The 19288-nt window shown below is 40.6% G+C and overlaps 1 protein-coding gene across 1 annotated transcript in view; it reads right to left on the bottom strand.

The window, feature by feature from the left end:
* nptna (neuroplastin a) overlaps positions 1–19288 on the bottom strand; it is a 47947-nt gene that overhangs the window by 8307 nt on the left and 20352 nt on the right. Inside the window, exons 5-6 of the mRNA XM_034176245.1 lie at positions 12865–13138; positions 7296–7305 (exon numbers count right to left, since the gene is read on the bottom strand). Coding sequence (XP_034032136.1) covers positions 7296–7305; positions 12865–13138 — 284 coding nt within the window. The remainder of the gene's footprint in view (positions 1–7295; positions 7306–12864; positions 13139–19288) is intronic.

Here is a 19288-nt window from a genome sequence, read left to right as displayed (position 1 = left end):
TCGGTGGATGCAGGGAATCCTGCTGTGCTGGTTCTGTTGGACCTCACAGTAGCTTTTGATACTGTGGATCACACATTACTTGTTTCCCGGTTACACCATTTTATTGACATTCAAGGTACTGTACGTAAGTGGTTTAGATCATATTTGGCTGAAAGGAGTTTTTCTGTTAAGATTGGTGACCTCTCCTCATCAACTGCTCCCCTGTGTTGTGGAGTGCCACAGGGTTCTATTCTTGGGCCTATTCTATTTTCTTTGCAAATTTTGCCTTTGGGGTCAATTATAGCTCAATACAACCTGTCCTTTCATTGCTATGCAGATGATGTGCAAATCTATCTGCCTGTGAGGACTAATGGGAGTGATGCATTGTCATTATTTAATTGTATTCGTGATGTAAAGCAGTGGCTGTCCCAAAATGTCCTTTACCTGAATGATGGTAAAAGTGAGATCATTGTGCTTGAGCATTCTGGCATACCGAATGCTGTCACACCAAACATTGGTGCTCTGGCTAATTATATAAAACCAGCTATCAAGAATTTGGGAGTGATATTTCACAGCTGTTTGAGGTTTGATCAACAGATAAACTCTGTTGTCAAAGCAAGTTTTTTTTCCAGCTTTGTCTTCTGGCTAAAGTAAAGCACTTCCTCAGTAGACATGATCTTGAGACAGCCATTCATGCTTTCATCAGCTCTTGACTTCATTATTGTAATACACTTTATTCTGGCATAACCAGTCTTCTCTTGCATGTCTCCAATTGGTGCAGAATGCTGCTGCTCGTCTTTTAACAAACACTTTTAGACGTGAGCATATTACGCCCGTCCTGTATTCACTTCACTGGTTTCCAGTTAATGCTGTAATTGATTTTAAGATCTTAATGTTTGTTTTTTTAAAGCTATTTATGGCCTTGCACCTCCTTACCTGTCTGAAACTTTAACTTTGCACACTTACAGTAGGACATTACGGTCATCTGGCCACCTTTACTTAGATGTTCCAAGGTCAAAATATAAATTCTGGGGTGATTGTTCCTTGGCGGTAGCTAGCCCCAGACTGTGGAACAAGCTACTTATGCACTACTCCTGACATAGCACTTTTAAAATCTAAGTTAAAGACTTATTTATTTAAGATGGCTTTCAACACCTAGTGGGGAGGTGACATGTTGTGTTTTTATGTGCTGTTTTAAATTTTACTGTGTATGTATTTTATTTCTCTGAATCTCTGTTTTTACTGTTTAGCACTGTGAACACCATCTGGCGCTGTAAAGCACTTTATAAATAAATGTTGATTGAAAGATTGATATAGTTTAACAATCAAACACAAAAAATGTTCCACAACCTTTGATATGTAGGGTTAGGGTTAAGAGGCCACAACTGGTTATCAAATAAATCTAAAATTAAACTATATTTGCAAGCAAATATTAAGGTTCCAAGCATCCCCCCCACTACCACAGATCCAGGGGCGCAGAAAGAAGCCTTGTAAGTCTCTCAGGCAAGATCTACATGAATTTTGGAGCATGTTTGAGCTCTGAAATTAAAAAAAAAGTTTTGTAGTGCCATCTACTGGCGTAGTTCCATCACAATTTATACTGTGGTTTCAACCCTGTTGTTAAGCTCTGATGTAACGCATCACGTGATAAATCTGTTTCGGGGTCAAAACAAGACAATGTCGACAATTGTAGTGGAACCTCATACGAGTTTTTTGAAATACAAGCCATTGCTTGGCCCATATTTTTGTTTGAAATATGAGCAGAAATCTGAGTTACAGGTCACGCTTCGGAGAGAAGAAGGGGGAGACGCTTCTAGTGTGGACGTTAAGGCAACAGATTTTGCTATTGCCAAGGAAGGCTATGTCCTGCAACAAGTGTTTAACTGTGACAAAACTGGATTATTCTGGAAAAAAATGCCACAGAGGACGTATATAACAACAGAGGATCTACAGTTTAAGTTTAGTTTGTGTTTACAGTGTGCTGAAACCTCTGTCCCTCCCTTCTCCGCCTCCACCTCCGTTAACTGTTAACTCCACCTCGTCTGTTTCTAAGGTAAGAACACTTTAAAAAAAAAAAACTTTTCTTTTACTTTATATATTTTATTATGCACAGGTAAAACATACATGTTTGTTTGTTAACAAAAAAATAATTTTTTTCAGAATTTAGAGTGATTTGGGGATGTTTTACAAGGCTGGAACGGATTAAAATTATTTTAGTTATTTTCAAGGGGGATAATTTGTTTGAAATTTGAGCAGATTGGCTTACGAGCTTGGTCATGGAAAAAATTTAACTTGTCAATCAAGGTTCCACTGTACTACTAAAATGTAATTTTTTTATGCTTTTCATCAATGTTAATAAGAGACTGCATGCATGAGACCCTGAAAACTTGCTAAAACAAATATTCCAAATAATCCGTGTCTGCTATGTTTAATCTGCGTGGAATTTAATAAACGCAAACCGAATTTCAAACATCATATATATATATATATATATATAAAGAGGAGCATAGGAATCCCGCGCGTCGCGGCAGAGCCACATGGCGCAAAGCAACGCCGTGATGAAGCCTCACAGGACATGTTAGGGCATGTCCAGCTCATGCTCAATTTCTCGGATATTCACACGACTGAAAAGCAACCGGAAGCCGTCTGAAAGCCACCTGAAAGCCGTCCTGAGACCAACACGGAGGTGGTTTTGTCCCGCGCCATGAACGGCACGGTGGCGCATTCATCTGCTTCTTTTTCCATGAAAAAAACTCCTGTAACAGTGGAATGTGCCAATAAAGTGCTGATGTCCATGCCTTCTGCCTTTTTGTGAAAGTCAGACAACATCCCGGATCAACAAAGCCTTCACGTTGGAAATGATCTGGTTGTTTCAGCGGGGTGTCAGCATGTGGATCGGCGCTCGGAGCGCGCCGTGCTCTCAGACGCTGTGGGCGGTCTTTAAACCGGCTGGAGCACTCCTTAATCTGTGTAATCCCCAAAAAATCGTCCCTGAAAGCCATATTAATTTTCTGAATGGTGTCCACCTGGAGGTCTCTCACAGTTTCAGGAAAAAATTGATGCAGCAAAGCTCAAAATCATTCTGCCATTTCCTTAACGACGAGAGGGGTGGACCAGTGCTCACTCAAAGCCTGCTCATAGGCGAATGACGCAACCGACAGGCATGAAAAAACTCACGCATGTGCACGAAGGTTCAAGCTTGGCTGATGCTGTTATGTGTCGGACGCAGCCCGGAGAACCGACCAGCGTTTGAAGGACCCAGTATAAAATAAGCAGAGCACGGTACAAAGGATAACAGAGTTTAATAAACATAACAGTGATGTGAAAAATATAAAAGTGCGCGGTCTGGCGTGGTGGAATGCGGTGCGCTCCCAGCAGCGCTAACGGTCCGGAGCCAGAACCGGTTCGGACCCAAGGACCCCGCCAACACCCCCCAGGTGGCCGCGACAAACCGAGTCTGTGAAAGAAGAAATCATTATGGGAGTCCACACTCAACACACAGAGAGACCACTCAAAGGTGTACAAACAGCAAACACTTCCTGGCTTAATTGCAAATCAGCTTCCCACCCTGCAGGCATAGAACACCCTGTTCACAAAACTCCACTGCAGTGGAAGCTGATTTAAACGACCAACATACAGCTCAATATAATAAGGTGTGAGGGACACCACATTTACTGACTGTATAAATGTTAGTCACAAAATCTAACGTACCTCAGGAAGTGTGCTGACCAGCGTGAGACCTCACCCCCTCCTCTTTCACAGACCATGCATCAAACCTGGACGTTCTCTGCATCCACTGATGATGAGATGGCTCTTGAGACGACGATCTCACCCGTCTGGTCACAAGGTCGAGTCTCTGGCAAATACACACTGTGTACTCCAGTCTTAAATGCCACCATGTTCCAATCCATGTAGATGCACCACAGCTGTGAGTCCTGACGAGCCGCGGGTGATCAGCCTCAGGTGATCAGGGTGAGGTCCTGATAAACTCAGCTACACAGCCACTCAGTCCCAAATGCAAGCCACCTGGAAGGAAAAACAAAAGACAGAAACAAAAAGGCAGCCAGGCCCCCCCAGCCATACAACAGATGCAATCACACGTGATTCAAATCCATATGGTTTTTGAAAAAAATAAAAAGGTCCAATACTTTTCTAACAGACCTCGTATACAAAGAGTTTTATGTTGCGATGTTTAATGCTGTTGTCCGTTTGCAACGGTTTAAGTGCAGCCTGATCAGAGCGTCTCAGTGCAGTTCTCAATGTTAATGACAGTGCGCCTTTTTTGTTTGGACCCGGAAGTTGAAAATCACATGATGTGTTACATTACACTTAAACGGACAGAGGTCATCCATAAACATGTCATGCCATTTGGTTATCCCATTAATGAGAAAATCCATCACAAATGAAATAGCTGTGCACAAAGTGAAAGTCAAAGTCAAAGTGAAACGCAAAAAACCTGCAAACTGAGAAAAATAATTGAAAGTTTCCGGTCCAATTTTTCGGCGTCATAAAGCAGAGAACATTCCGGGGCCGTTCTGTGTCAAAAATCCAGCGCCCGCTTTTTGTGATACTTTATTTTGCTATTTATAATCTTCCCATTCTCCTAACTCTAACCATAACCATAGCAACCATATATACCATAGATAGATAGATAGAGAGGGAAGGAGGTTTAAGACCTAAAATAAAACTGCTGTGTAGATTAACACGGTTCATCAGAAGCACCTTTTTAGTATAACTGTTTAATCATACACAGAACCACACAACAAAAATCTGATTATGTGATACTGTGCATCCGGAAAGTATTCACCGCGCTTCACTCTTTCCACATTTTGTTATGTTACAGCCTTATTCCAAAATGGAGAAAACCATTTTTTCCCCTTAAAAATTCTACTCAGAACACCTCATAATGACAACATGAAAGCTTTTCTGAAATTTTAGCAAATTTATTAAAAATAAAAAACTAAGAAACCACATGTTCATAAGTATTCATCCACCCTTTGCTCAATACTTTGTTGGTGCACCTTTGGCAGCAATTACAGCCTCAAGTCGTCTTGAATATGATGCCACAAGCTTGACGCACCTATCTTTGAGCAGTTTTGCCCATTCCTCTTTGCAGCACCTCTCAAGCTCAATCAGGTTGGATGGGGAGCATCGATGCACAGCCATTTTCCGATCTCTCCAGAAATGTTCAATCGGATTCAGGTCTGGGCTCTGGCTGGGCTATTCAAGAACATTCACAGAGTTGTTCTGAAGCCACTCCTTTGATATCTTGGCTGTGTGTTTAGGGTCACTGCCCTGCTGAAAGATGAACAGTTGCCCCAGTCTGAGGTCAAGAGCGCTCTGTAACAGGTTCTCATCCAGGATGTCTCTGTACATTGCTGCATTCATCTTTCTCTCAATCCTGATTAGTCTCCCAGTTCCTGCCACTGAAAAACATCACAGCATGATGCTGCCACCACCATGCTTCACTGTAGGGATGGTGCCTGGTTTCCTCCAAACATGACGCCTGGCATGCATACCAAAGACTTCAATCTTTGTCTCATCAGACCAGAGAATTTTGTTTCTCATGGTCTGAGAGTCCTTCAGCTGCCTTTTAGCAAACTCCAGGTGGGCTGCCATCTGCCTTTTACTAAGGAGTGTCTTCTGTCTGGCCACTCTACCATACAGACAGAAAACAGGGAAAATCCGCACACTGGTTTAAAGTGCCCAAAAATTTTTTATTGACTGAAAAAGCAACGTTTTGACCACAAGGTCTTCTTCAGGCAACTTTTTTTCTATCTGGAATTCCTGATTATTGTGCACCTGGTCTAATATAAGATTGGATGTGCGCAAAAGTAAATGTGCTCATTGGGGACCTTCAAAGCAGCAGAAATGTTTCTGTATCCTTCCACAGATTAGTGCCTTGAGACAATCCTTTCTACAGATCTACAGACAATTCCTTTGACTTCATGCTTGGTTTGTACTCTGACATGCACTGTCAACTGTGGTACCTTATATGTAGACAGGTGTGTGCCTTTTCAAATCATGTACTATCAGCTGAATTTACCCCAGGTAGACTCCAATTAAGCTGTAGAAACATCTCAAGGATGATCAGTGGAAACAGGACACACCTGAGTTCAATTTTGTGCTTCATGGCAAAGGCTGTGAATACTTATGTACATGTGATTTATTTTTTGTTTGTTTGTTTTATAAATTTGTAAGAGTCAAAAAACACGCATTTTTCACACTGTCATTATGGGGTATTGTGTGTAGAATTTTGAGGAAAAAAATGGATTTCATCCATTTTGAAATAAGGCAGCAACAAAAAAAAATGTGGAAAAAGTGAAGTGCCGTGAATACTTTTCAGACGCACCGTGTACCAAGTAGAACTGTTGCTTAAAGGGCAAAGTGTGGCCATAGACAAAAAAATGTTGATTTGATTTTGGTTTTCCTGTGTTTATGCATTTTGTATGTTGTCCACAGGAAATTACTATTGTTCACACTGACACACACACACATAATTTGTAGCACTTTAAGAGCACTTTCAGGACAGACAAATGCTTTATGTCGAAATACTCTAAATCAAAATAAGTTGCAAACAAAATTAGGAAAGAAAATACATAAAAGACATCTCAATATATCTAAAGTCAGACATTTTAAACATTACATAGTTAAACAGTTAATATAACAAAATAATTCATATATTCTTCTTCTTCATGAATAATAATAATATGTAGCTATGGTGTACATCAAACACACAAACTAGTTTTCGGTGTGGAGTTATACACCAGACCTGGGTCACATTAATGAAAATGACCAGTACAGGTGGCATTGCTTCCTTTGACATTTCTTTCCTGTTCCTTTGCCTTAATGATTATATCTACAGTTACTTTAATGAAACATCAAATTATAGAGCTGTAGTTTATTTTACTGATTATAATTAAGTGAATGTAACTGTGTTAAAATTTTTGTATAAGCAAGATGTGTTTTTTTTTTTTGTGATTCTTCATTTATGAGAATCCTAAAAACTCCTTTGACAACACTCCAAGTTCTTTGAGCATCAAGTGCGGTGATTAAATAACAAGGACACCATTGTAGCAGGCAAACTGCCAATTGCAAACTCTTGGAAACATTTTGCTTTTATTGTAATTAATCACATTCAGAATGTAGCAATGCATGGCACATGGTGCTTGTACCTGGGACCCAGACTTGATGTATCCTGCACACACAGACCTCCGCAGACAGCCAAGAGGAGATACAGCATGATGAGCTACAACTAACTACACTTTGCCAAGTTACCAGTGTTGCTATAGTTATAGTACAATATTTATACTTACACTGGTCCAGCTGGGTCATCATCTGAGGCAACAAGGGAAAATATGGAGAAATGATGAACAAAATAATCACAAGGATGTTGCACACGATGATGAAGTGACACTGGGTTTTACAGATAGTACTCAGAATGACAACATGTATAGAAGCTGCGACTGACAGAGGGTTAACCTGGTCCAGATGTACTGCAGTTGCTCTACTGAAAATAGAACCAGTTTAATTGAATTGTGTCAATTGGTAACACCTAAATTAATTAAGTTCTTTGAAATTAAGTTAATAAATTAGATGAACATGTGTTAATCTAACTTATTAACTCAATTTCAAAGAACTTAATTCATTCAGGTGTTACCAGTTGACACAATCCAATTAAGTTGGCTCAAGTATTTTCTTTTTTCAGTGTATGTACAGACTGTTACAAGATGACAACGTAGCATAGTTGAAAAGGCAAAACTGGAAATAGTCTATCATACCACATAAAAATCAGTCTCATGCAAAGTGCAATAAAACTCAGCAGCAAAAAACAGACAAGTGACAAACAGGCAATATTTAAATAAATAATTTTTAAAAAGCACCACTATGCGCATACAAAAAGTGCTCACAAATTTCACTTAAAGAGGATAACAGTGTTTCCCCTAGAATTTCTTTCTTTTTTCCAGGCCCAGTGTTACTTACAGGAAAACACTCAAATTGTGTCATGCACAGTGCAGAAAATTGTTAGGTACTCAAGAGGCACAAAACACACAAGTGAAACACTTTGTTCTCATTTAAAACAATAACAAATATATGAACTTCTAAAAATAGAACATCATGAACATGATTTATTGCTGCACTACAAAGTGTATTTTTTACAACATTTTTATCACCTCAATTATGGTGGTATTGCTGTATGATGTTACAATTTTCACTTAGTATATCAGGGTGTTTATTTTTAATAATTCTGGAATACAGTGATAATCCCATTTAATTTGGGGAAATATTTTAATAATATGAGGTAATATTAAAGCTTTTGGGAGGTATTTCTGTTCTACCCCGTCACACCAAGGCCGAATGAGCCCAAATGCTGTCCGAATGAAAAGTCGACTGAGGCGCATTCAAAAACTTCCTACAGCATTCTGAGGGCATTCCAAACAGTCAGAGACAGTTGTATGGCCAGCCCAAATATAGAGCACATGCTCTCTACTTTCGAGGTGCGTCTGGGGTGGAAAAATATCATACAGCAGTCAAGGTGGACTCTAACTGCATTCTGAATATTCTCACGGCATCATAACGGCATGCAACCACATCGCGCAGCTGCTGTGAAAATTAAAAAAAATAAAAAATCCATGCCACCCACAGGATTCGAACCTGCAATTTCCAAAAGCTCTGATTGGCACCCAGAAACTTTACCACTGAGCTACCATCACTGTCCTGTAAAAGGTGTGAGAAAATGCCAGATATCAAGAAGGACATGGACGTATTTAAAAAACAAAACTACACACCATATAAAAACACCGCATTTTATTGAATCCCTCTTATCAAGTGGACAATACAAGTATGATCCATCTGTTCCTCTGTAGATGACCATGGTAACAGATGTACAGTCATGAAATAACATGAATGATGAAGCATGGCGCTCTTATGTCCACATCTGCTGGCGGTGTGTCTGGCCCGACACGCATGTCTTGTGGACACTGCGCCACAGGACAGACACCCCATCATGTGGAACAGAGCTCACGTGGGTGACGTGACATTCAGATTGCCCTATGTGTGTTATGATCTGACGATCCGTTTCACCTGGGCAACATGTCAATGTGTGTGGCGTGCGCTTGCTCGCTGCAGCCCACTGTAACATCAATATAGGTTTTTATGTATGTCTGCATGACAACAACAAGCAGACACACGTGCCTCACAGTGGGGAGCTGTTAGTTCATGTCCATCCAAACACGGTACGTGTTCTCCAGCTGGGATGTCAAGAACCAGAGATCTCAACAGCCGCTCCTGCGGGCGGACACACCCCATGATTTCAGCGCACACACCACCGTGTCACTGTCTGTGTTATGTGAGCTGCCAGTGAGTCTCTGGTCAGCAGCTGACAGGCACCTCGCTGTGCTGTGTGCGCTCTAACCTGCCTGTCCGGCCCCCATGTGACATACAGTTGTGCTCAAAAGCTTACATACCCAGGCAGAATTTTTGCTTTTTTGGCCATTTTTAAGAGAATATGAATGACAACACAAAAACTTTTTTCCACTCATGGTTAGTGGTTGGGTGAAGCCATTTATTGTCAAACAACTGTGTTGCTTCTTTTTAAATAAAATGACAAGAGAACTACCCAAATTAACCTGATCCAAAGTTTACATACCCCTATTCTTAATACTGTGTATTGCCCCCTTTAACATCAATGACATCTTGGAGTCTTTTGTGGTAGTTTTGGACGAGGCTCTCTGATGGTAAAGCTGCCACTGAATATGTTTTGGACTTTATTTACATCAGTTACAAAGAAAAACAATATGTCACTCTATGGTAAATCTGCATGGAGTAGACAGTTCTCAAAAACTGAGTGACTGTGCAAGAAGGAGAAGAGTGAGGAAAGACACCCAGACAACCCAGAAGAAGTTATAGGCTTACGTGGCTGTGATTGGAGAACTTATGCACAGTGCAAGCTTTACATTTTGTATCACCAGTTATCCATTTTCATGATGAAGTGGTATAGAGGAGGATTTTCTTAAAAAGAAGACCTGAACGTTTAGCTACAAATTGCCAGAAAGTACATCTGAGATGCAAGCCTGGATCTATTTTGGTGAAAGAAAATCCTTCTCTCTACTCCACTATGAAGCTAAGAGTAGTGATGCAAAATGCAAAGCTTGCACTGTGCACAATATCTCCAATCACAGGCACATAAGCCCATAACTTCTCCTGGGTTGTCTGTGTGTCTTGCACAGTCACTCAGTTTTTGAGAACTGTCTACTCCATGCAGATTTACCATAAAGTGCCATACTGTTTGTATTTCTTTGTAATTAATGTAAATAAAGTCCAAGACATATTCAGTGGCAGCTTTACCATCAGAGAGCTTCGTCCAAAACTACCACAAAAGACTCCAAGCTGTCGTTGATGTTAAAGGGGAAATACACAGTATTAAGAACAGGGGTATGTAAACTTTGGATCAGGGTCATTTGGGTTATTCTCGTCATTTTGATTTAAAAAGAGGAAACCGTTTTTGACAATAAATGGCTTCACCCAACCACTACCCATGAGTAAAAAAAAATTTTTGTATTGTCATTCATATTCTCTAGAAATGGCCAAAAAAGCAAAAATTCTGCCAGGGTATTTAAACTTTTGAGCACAACTGTATATCAGCATTTTATGCAAGTGTGCTCCCCCCCCTCCTGGCACACCACATGTGTTGGGGAGCGGGGGCGTGAACCACACGTATGCCACATGTGTTCTGGGGGGGCACAAGGGGAGCGCGACACACGCACGTGGCAATACACATGCAGACCACATGTGTGTTGCTGACTGCAAAGCCACACTCGTGGGGGCACGTAGACAAGTTTCACATCCAGCTTGACAGTGACCGTCTTCTGACGGTTGTTGTGCTAATAGTGTGAATGGCCACACATTTTCTAAGTGCCAAGCGAGCGGTGTTAGACATTCGTGTGTGCCAGCTGGAATTTGGCCAACACCTGCCACGAGAGGGTTCGATGGGCTATCACAGCGCACACACTGTCTTTCAGCCGCTGGTGTGTGCAAATAGTTGTTGCAACAGGTGTACGAGGCATTGGAGGCAGTTACAATTTTACACGTATTTCTGCTTCATGTGCACTTCGACCACATTTGTACTATGTGTGAAGGTGCCCTAAATAATAGTTATTTACTTATTTGATCAACTCTGTTTTCATTTTCAAATCTGCTCCTTGGATATTAAGACCTGCATGAAAAACTACATGAATCAAAGCCTGTTACACAGTTTTACATGTTTAACAAATACATGATATTTAGTGATCAAGTAAAATGAGTCTGCAGCGCAAAAGACTGTCAGTTCACACAACAGAATCACATTTCAGCTATACTTCTTTAACTGTTATGCCGTCATGTGAAAATGACCTTATAGTGAGTGACTTCCACAACAAAAAGTAATTAACAGGTGTTTGACTTATGTGTGGAGCACAGCAAAAAAGGAAATAAAAATTGAGTAGCCTTATACAGCATTGCAGTGGTGATGCTTGCACTGCAGATATGCCAAAATGATTATTGATGTCTAACTAAATGGATTTTGATGTTATTTTAAAAATATTTCTGGCCTGAGGGGGTTTCACTGGTCTGGTGGCCAGCCAAGCCTGTACTATCATAGGGGAAACACTGAATAGCGAAAAGCAGGCCCATCAAAAATTAGCTTTCTGCTGGAGATAATAACATCACTGAAGCAGTGCGGAAAAATAACATAATTTGAATTCATTCATTCATTCATTTAACTTGCATGCCTTTGCACCGTGGAAAGCAGAGTGCCACTTGAACAAATGTGTGGCAAATCTTTTTCTCGAGTAAAATCTTCAAATCAAGCAAGAAATGCTGCTGAACATTTGTAATAAACATAAAAAGGTCAAACAGAATAATGCCGTATGCAAGCTTTAAATTGGAAGGAGATGAAACTGAATGCTTATTGAAATTAATGAGGCATGCAGCATCTCACACTTACCACAAACACGGTTTAGGTTACGCAATTTGGAAAAAGGGAAGGATGAGAAACATTACAACAATCTGTTAAAATATTCAACAGCCAAAGCTCCTCTGATTTAAAGCAATGTACTACATGTACTATATGAATTAACAATTCATGCAAGTATTCTGATATGTGATTTCAGCAATATGCGATCACTAAAACCTTGTATTCAAAGTTTCGACAGATACTAAGATTTCTGCAAGTTCAATTCTGTCAGTTTAAAAGTTAGAAATGAAAATATATCACAATCATAATTTCACACGTGAACTTTCACTGGATATTTTAAACAGCATGTCACACCATCCAGCATTCATTTGAAAAGACAAAGGTCATCAAAATACCACGAGTGCGTAACTGACAACTCCTGTTAATGAGGTCTTGTAAAAATCATTTGATATCGACTGATACACTACAGTTAAGCCTGGAGGAGCTACAGGACATGAAAGGTCCTGGAAAAGCCACAAATTATCAAGAACTGTCCACCTGTTACAAACACTGCAGCATCATATTTCTCATGAATATTAACTGGTGAAAATGCCCTGAGAAGGCGTCATCTCCTGTGGCAGTGCCTGCCTGCTGGGTTAACGTCAGCACACTGAATTATTGAAAACAGGCACAGCAGTGTCACACAGTGTCAGATTTCTGTGCTTCTGGAAAATGAATGACCATCAGCAGACACAGAAAAGAAAAGAAAGCGTCACTCCTCTTAACTCCACACTCATGGGGAATTTGAATGCAAAAAGAAATAGTCTCAAAAAGTCACAGGATATATATGCAGTAAATCAATAAAGCTATTTTTCCTCCTCTACATTCCACAGTGTAATAATAAAAAGAACAAAGTAATAACAAGAGCCCAACCGACACAGCTTGTGACTCACCGTCCTGTAAGTCCTCTGGCTTCTTACGCTTCTCATAAACAACAATGATGATGACCAAAATGATGACCTCAACCAAAACACCCAGAAGAGGCCACAGAGGCGCCCAGTGGCTGCGAACCCTCAGCACAGAGGTGACAGTGGAGTTCCCAATCACATTGGTGGCATTGCACTGGTACTGGCCTGGATCTAAAGCAATATCCAGGTTGATAATGTTCAGCTCAGTGTAGTTGTCTCTGCTAGTGATGAAGAAGCGCCCAGATGAGTTGTCAATATCCTGAATGGAAAAGAAAAAAAAAATAAGATGGGATGTTGCCACAGTGGAACAGCCATGTGAAAGGTGACCGTTTCTGCAGAAAAAGGATCACAAATATTAGTAAATTGTATCTGTACAACTATGACATTATTATTGCAAAGGTATGCTTGACCAGCCAAACACAGCATATTAATGAACAATATAACAGTGTGTAAGTGAGTTCCTGTGAAGACTGAAGGAGTTGTAAATACCTGAGGCAGTACTGGGATGTATGACATCTACATGGGAGCTATTTCAAAATTAGCATGCGGATTGGCTAGGCATCATATGAGGAGGGGGCTGTCAGACATGTATTGGGACTGGGGAGAAAACTGGAGAATGTGTTATTTTAATAACTGATATGGCATCAGTAGAATCACTGACTTGTCAATTATACATAGTCCAATTTAGTGACACTATTCTCTTCACCTCGTGCTTGTCTTTTAAGAATTCAATGTGATCAGTGGACTCGTATGTGGTTGCTTGACAATTCCTTGTTGTGCTTTTGTTTTATTTATTAGTATGGCCAGCACAGATGGTCATCCCACTGAGTCTAAGGTTGACGTTTCTTCCTATAATCCAAAAATGCCTGAGGGAGGTTTTTCCCTTATCACTGTTGCCAATGTGCTTGTTCAGGGAGTGGGTAAGTTTTTCCTTATATGTAGCACCTTTGTGTAACTTTAGTTGTGATTTGGTGATATTTAAATGAATTTCTCCAGCTCTGATTGCATCATATATTTTTGTATTTCAGTTTTTAGCTTGTACTGGACCTCATTGTTGAACCTGCATCACATTACCTGCACTGCATCCTTAGTCAGAGGACTATATTGTTTCTGGAAGTTTCCATTCTTTGAGTCGTTCAACGACATACAAATCTGAGGGTAGCAGCAGTTTTTCTGTTGAGGTGGAAACCTGTCTATGGAAGGTTTTCATTCATCCAGATAAGTGATAAAGTATTGAAAAGTTTACAGCAAGTGGCATTTTGTTCGTACTTGCTATGTAATCAACATTTTAACACTAGTAGTGGAAATAATTAGGAAAAGGGTTACGAAAGGACAAGGTGCATGTCCTCTGGCTGCCTTACTGATGTGGATGATCTGACACTTCAAACTCCTGTTCATAAACAAATAGAACCATCATCATACTGTAGCTATTCAATTAAGTAACTTTGGCAGCAAAGTTCCAAGACGCTAACAAATATTACACTGACAAACCACATGCTCATGAATCGTGTTTGATGGTGCAGCACATAAACGTTAATCCTTATCTCAACATCCAAAGTGTTAGCAGGTTAACTACACAAGTTCCTACATAACAAAATTGTGAGCATAGTTAGTGTTGGACAGTATGTCTAATGACGCTGGCCTCGGCCTATTTGATAACTTCATATCTCCTCTGGGGCGATGGACGCCATGATGCATACTGTCCTTTGCTTACCACGCTACACAGACAAAACACAGTTTTACTTTTACACATACCGTTTACATACCACATGAGCAGTCACCGCATATAAATGTCAAATGCAGCACTCTTTCAACCAATAATATAATGTTACTGATCCACGCCCACCTGGGGGTGAGCCAAGAACAGACAGAAGAGGTAGAGAGCATGGGGTGAGGGGAGCTTGCAAGCTGTCGTAGCAACTCTCTGTTCAGTGAAGGCATCTTTTAATATGAAATCTAAAATTGAAGTCCGTTTCCTGTCAGACTTTGAGTCGTCTTCCGAGTTCGCTCCCTACATTAAATTACCAGGAGGGGATGAGCCAGTGAGAAAATCCCCAACATTAGCATGCCATTATCTGTGAATTAACATGCTTGGTAACATCCCAATGGAGGCCAAATCTTCGATATTAAATGTTAAAAATGATAACACTAAAAACATTAGCACTGACCTGAACTTATACTGTAAGTATTAAAGTGCTACACAGTCATTCTTGTGGCTAAATCTGTTCGTGTTTATCTATGATAGTTTAAATGTTTCCACATTGTGTGTATCTGGGTTTTTTCAAGCCAGTTGCACTCATAGGATATAAACAATGAATGCTTATGGGGGTAACCATAAGAACATTTGCTTGAGTTGAAAACTCAAATGTTCTATTCAATGAGGCATCAGCCAAACTGAATGAAATATTCCATCTGCAAACAAAGGAAAACATTTGTTCCACTGCCTTTAGGGAAAGCATTCATTATTTGTTTTTATGTGACACCCAAATAGAGCCATGTCATTTGAAGGGGGCAGAGTAGACTCCCAGCACCTTGCTCTGACTGGCAAGGGAGCTGCCAGCACACCGCTGAGCAGAGCAAGAGCTGCTGAGGAGCTCAGTGGTATGTATGGAAACATGTCAACTTTTCTAAATACAGTGAAAAAGAGCTTCTATGACCAATAAAGATGTCCCCACAAACACTGTGGTTACTGGATTGTACTTCTTGGTGATTTCTGCAGTTTATCTATGTCAGTTTGGTGTTTTGGGGGCTTCATCAATTTAACCAAATTAAAGGGGATCTCTGTAAGAAGTTATTTCAGTTCAGTATGTGCATATTGGTCAAAACATAAGGGCGCCATCACAATTACCACGAATGAGCGGGGATCCGTCCGAATCAGCCAGAATGGGGAAAAAAAGCCAAGTTTCGAGGCGCAGTCGGGAGGGACAGACATTTGGACAGTTCATGAAGACTACTTTAAATTCAAGCAAGCACCAATTCCATGGATTCTTGATTTGTTATCCAACTTTTTGACACAGTCTTTCTCTGCATCTTCCCTCTGTCCGACATCGCTCCGTGACACAGACACTTTCTTTTAAAAACTTGATAGCTCTATCAAGTATGCAATGTCCACATGCTATATTTATCTTAAAAATAGCGTCTTCCAGCAGGAGGCACACTGCATCACCGTAGCAACCAACTGGCCCTGCTTTACGACAACTGTTGTGACAGCCACGCTTTGAATAAGCCATTTTTCTGTATCTGTTATACAGATCAGTGTCCGCAGATTTATAAAACTTGCACGATGTCGTAAAAAAACGCTTTTCGAAAGGCATTTTAAAAACTCAGTGACGATCACAATTAAGAGTAAAACACCAACACCCTAGGGATGGGTATGGATAAGATTTTATCAATATCAATACCATTATCGATTCCGTCATCGATACCTCCTGTACAAGTAGGCTTTACAGGTTTTCTATGTCAACATCATTTTATTGAGTCTTAAAGTAAATAAATATGAAATTGGTCAATGGATCCTTGATCTCTGGACATAAATAGAAATAAATAAAACCTGTAGTTTTTGTCAAAAGCATTAGCTTTCAGACATTAATGGTATGAAAGTCTCTCCATACGTTTGAGCTGAACTCAGACGGCTGCTGGAGTCTGCAGGTCTGCAGCCATACAGTTTTGGGCTGCTGCATGTCAGCACAGGACATCTCATTGTGGGAGGAAAAAAACATTTTGATTGATGACAGTTTACTGGTTGTATTACAACATTTCAAAAGAGATGTCATTTGATTTAAACGGCAATTCGCTTTGAAGTTGTAAATTCTGAGTGGACTCTATCTTTCTAACTCCGCGCAGCGTTTGGAGCAACCGAACAGTGGATGATTCTTGTTTCTTTCTTGTAACAAGACAGGAGTCCCAGTTAGTCACTTTAATCCAAACAAAAGTGACTCATGATTTACATATTTTAATGGCTTTGAGAGGGCATAAGAAGGGGAGTTGCTGCTTCTGAAGAGGAGCGAAGCAAAGAACCAATGAAGCAGCAGATCGAAGCACTGCTTCATTGGTTCAAGGTTCAGAGCAGATCCGTGCTGCAGAAATGGTTGATTGCAGACCTGCTGCAGAGTCTGTAATCAACGTAGAGAAATGATCATTTTCCCAAAAAACACCCTCAAAAACAACGGCTGCTCTGAAGGACCGATAAGGGACTTGTTAGGCAAAAAGGCTATTGATGCCAGCAGTTCAAATCATCTCTTAGCGATACCAAAAAAGAACCGGTTCTCGATACCCAACCCTAGATAATACACACGATGCTTTCAGTTTGATTTCAATTTTCAGTTTATTTTCATTTATATCACAAATCACAACAGAGTTGCCTCAACGCGCTTCACACAGGTAAGATCTAACCTTGCCAACCCCCAGAGCAACAGTGGTAAGGAAAAACTCCCTCTGAGGAAGAAACCCAATAAAAATAAAGTTTGGTTTTAATCAGGTAGAAACTCTTAACTATTATGTAACTGTACTATAATTTCATAAATGTTTGTTCCTAGGTGCTTGGGCCAATTCTTTTTATTTCCTTTATATAGCACCAAATCACAACAGAGTTGCCCCAAGGCGCTTCACACAGGTAAGGTCTAACCTTACCAACCCCCAGAGCAACAGTGGTAAGGAAAAACTCCCTCTGAGGAAGAAACCTCAAGCAGACCGGACTCAAAGGGATGACCCCCTGCTTGGGCCATGCTACAAACATAAATTACAGAAACAATTCACAGAACAATTCACGGATGAATATACAAGAATTGCTGTTGGTGCACAGGACAGGAGGGTCGCCAACACAAATACAACTCTCATCTCTGGATGGAGCTGCACCTTAAACAGAGAAAAAACAGAGTCAGGCATCAGAAAGACAAAAAATACTGTATAATTTGCCAGCATTAAACAACAAGAAAAACAGAGAAATACTAAGGTGATCACCGGCCACTAGCCCTAAACTTCACAGCCCGCTCCAATAACTAATAAATGAATTAAAAGAGTAAAAAACTTAAAACAAAACTGTACCAGTATGCTAGCCATATGAAAGGGAAAATAAGTGCGTCTTAAGTCTGGACTTGAAAATCTCCACAGAATCTGACTTTTATTGACGCAGGGAGATCATTCCACAGAATAGGGGCACGATAAAAGAAAGCTCTGTGACCCGCAGATTTCTTATTCACCTTAGCGACACAAAGTAGTCCTGCACCCTGAGAACGTAAAGCCCGGGCCGGTACGTAAGGTGTAATTAGGTCAGCTAGGTAGGGAGGTGCCGGTCCATGAAAAATTTTATAGGTTAATAGCAAAACCTTAAAATCTGATCTCACTGGGACAGGAAGCCAGTGAAGGGATGCCAAAATGGGTGTAATGTGGTTGTACTTTCTGCTTCATGTCAAAAGTCTGGCTGCAGCATTTTGAACCAATTGGAGACCCCTAATGCTAGACTGTGGTAAACCAGAAAATAGAACATTGCAGTAGTCCAATCTAGAAGAGAAGAGATGAATGCATGGATCAGGGTCTCAGCATCAGCCATAGACAGGATGGGATGAATCTTCGCTATATTTCGCAGGTGGAAGAAAGCAGTCCTAGTAATATTTCTAATGTGGAGGCCAAAGGACAACAAAGGATCAAAAATTACCCCAAGGTTCCTCACTTTGTCAGTGTGATGTATGACACACGAGCTGAGGCTGAGCGTTAACTGGTCAAATTGATGCCGATGTCTCACTGGACCAAGAACCATCATTTCAGTCTTATCAGAGTTTAAAAGTAGGAAGTTTCTAGACATCCAACTTCTCACTGCTGCACAAAGTCACAAAGACACAATGTCTTTGCAATATCCGATGGCCATATACTGGTCTCTGGTAATGAATGACAGCTGGTCGGTTTGCCTCTGTCTCTTGTCGCTAATATAACCGAAGGGTGGTAGAGGTCCATGCTTGACAGCAACAATGCTATTGAAGCATTCTCTGCTGGACAACCTACACTCAACAAAAATATAAACGCAACACTTTTGGTTTTGCGCCCATTTTGTATGAGATGAACTCAAAGATCTAAAACTTTTTCCACATACACAATATCACCATTTCCGTCAAATATTGTTCACAAACCAGTCTAAATCTGTGATAGTGAGCACTTCTCCTTTGCTGAGATAATCCATCCCACCTCACAGGTGTGCCATATCAAGATGCTGATTAGTGCACAGGTGTGTCTTAGACTGTCCACAATAAAAGGCCACTCTGAAAGGTGCAGTTTTGTTTCATGGGGGGGATACCAGTCAGTATCTGGTGTGACCACCATTTGCCTCATGCAGTGCAACACATCTCCTTCGCATCATCCGTGAAGAGAACACCTCTCCAACGTGCCAAACGCCAGCGAATGTGAGCATTTGCCCACT

The sequence above is a fragment of the Thalassophryne amazonica genome, chromosome 8, assembly GCF_902500255.1.
Source record: "Thalassophryne amazonica chromosome 8, fThaAma1.1, whole genome shotgun sequence".
NCBI lineage: Eukaryota > Metazoa > Chordata > Actinopteri > Batrachoidiformes > Batrachoididae > Thalassophryne > Thalassophryne amazonica.
Note: the sequence above shows the minus strand (reverse complement) of the source record. Positions and strands in the feature narration are given on the sequence as shown.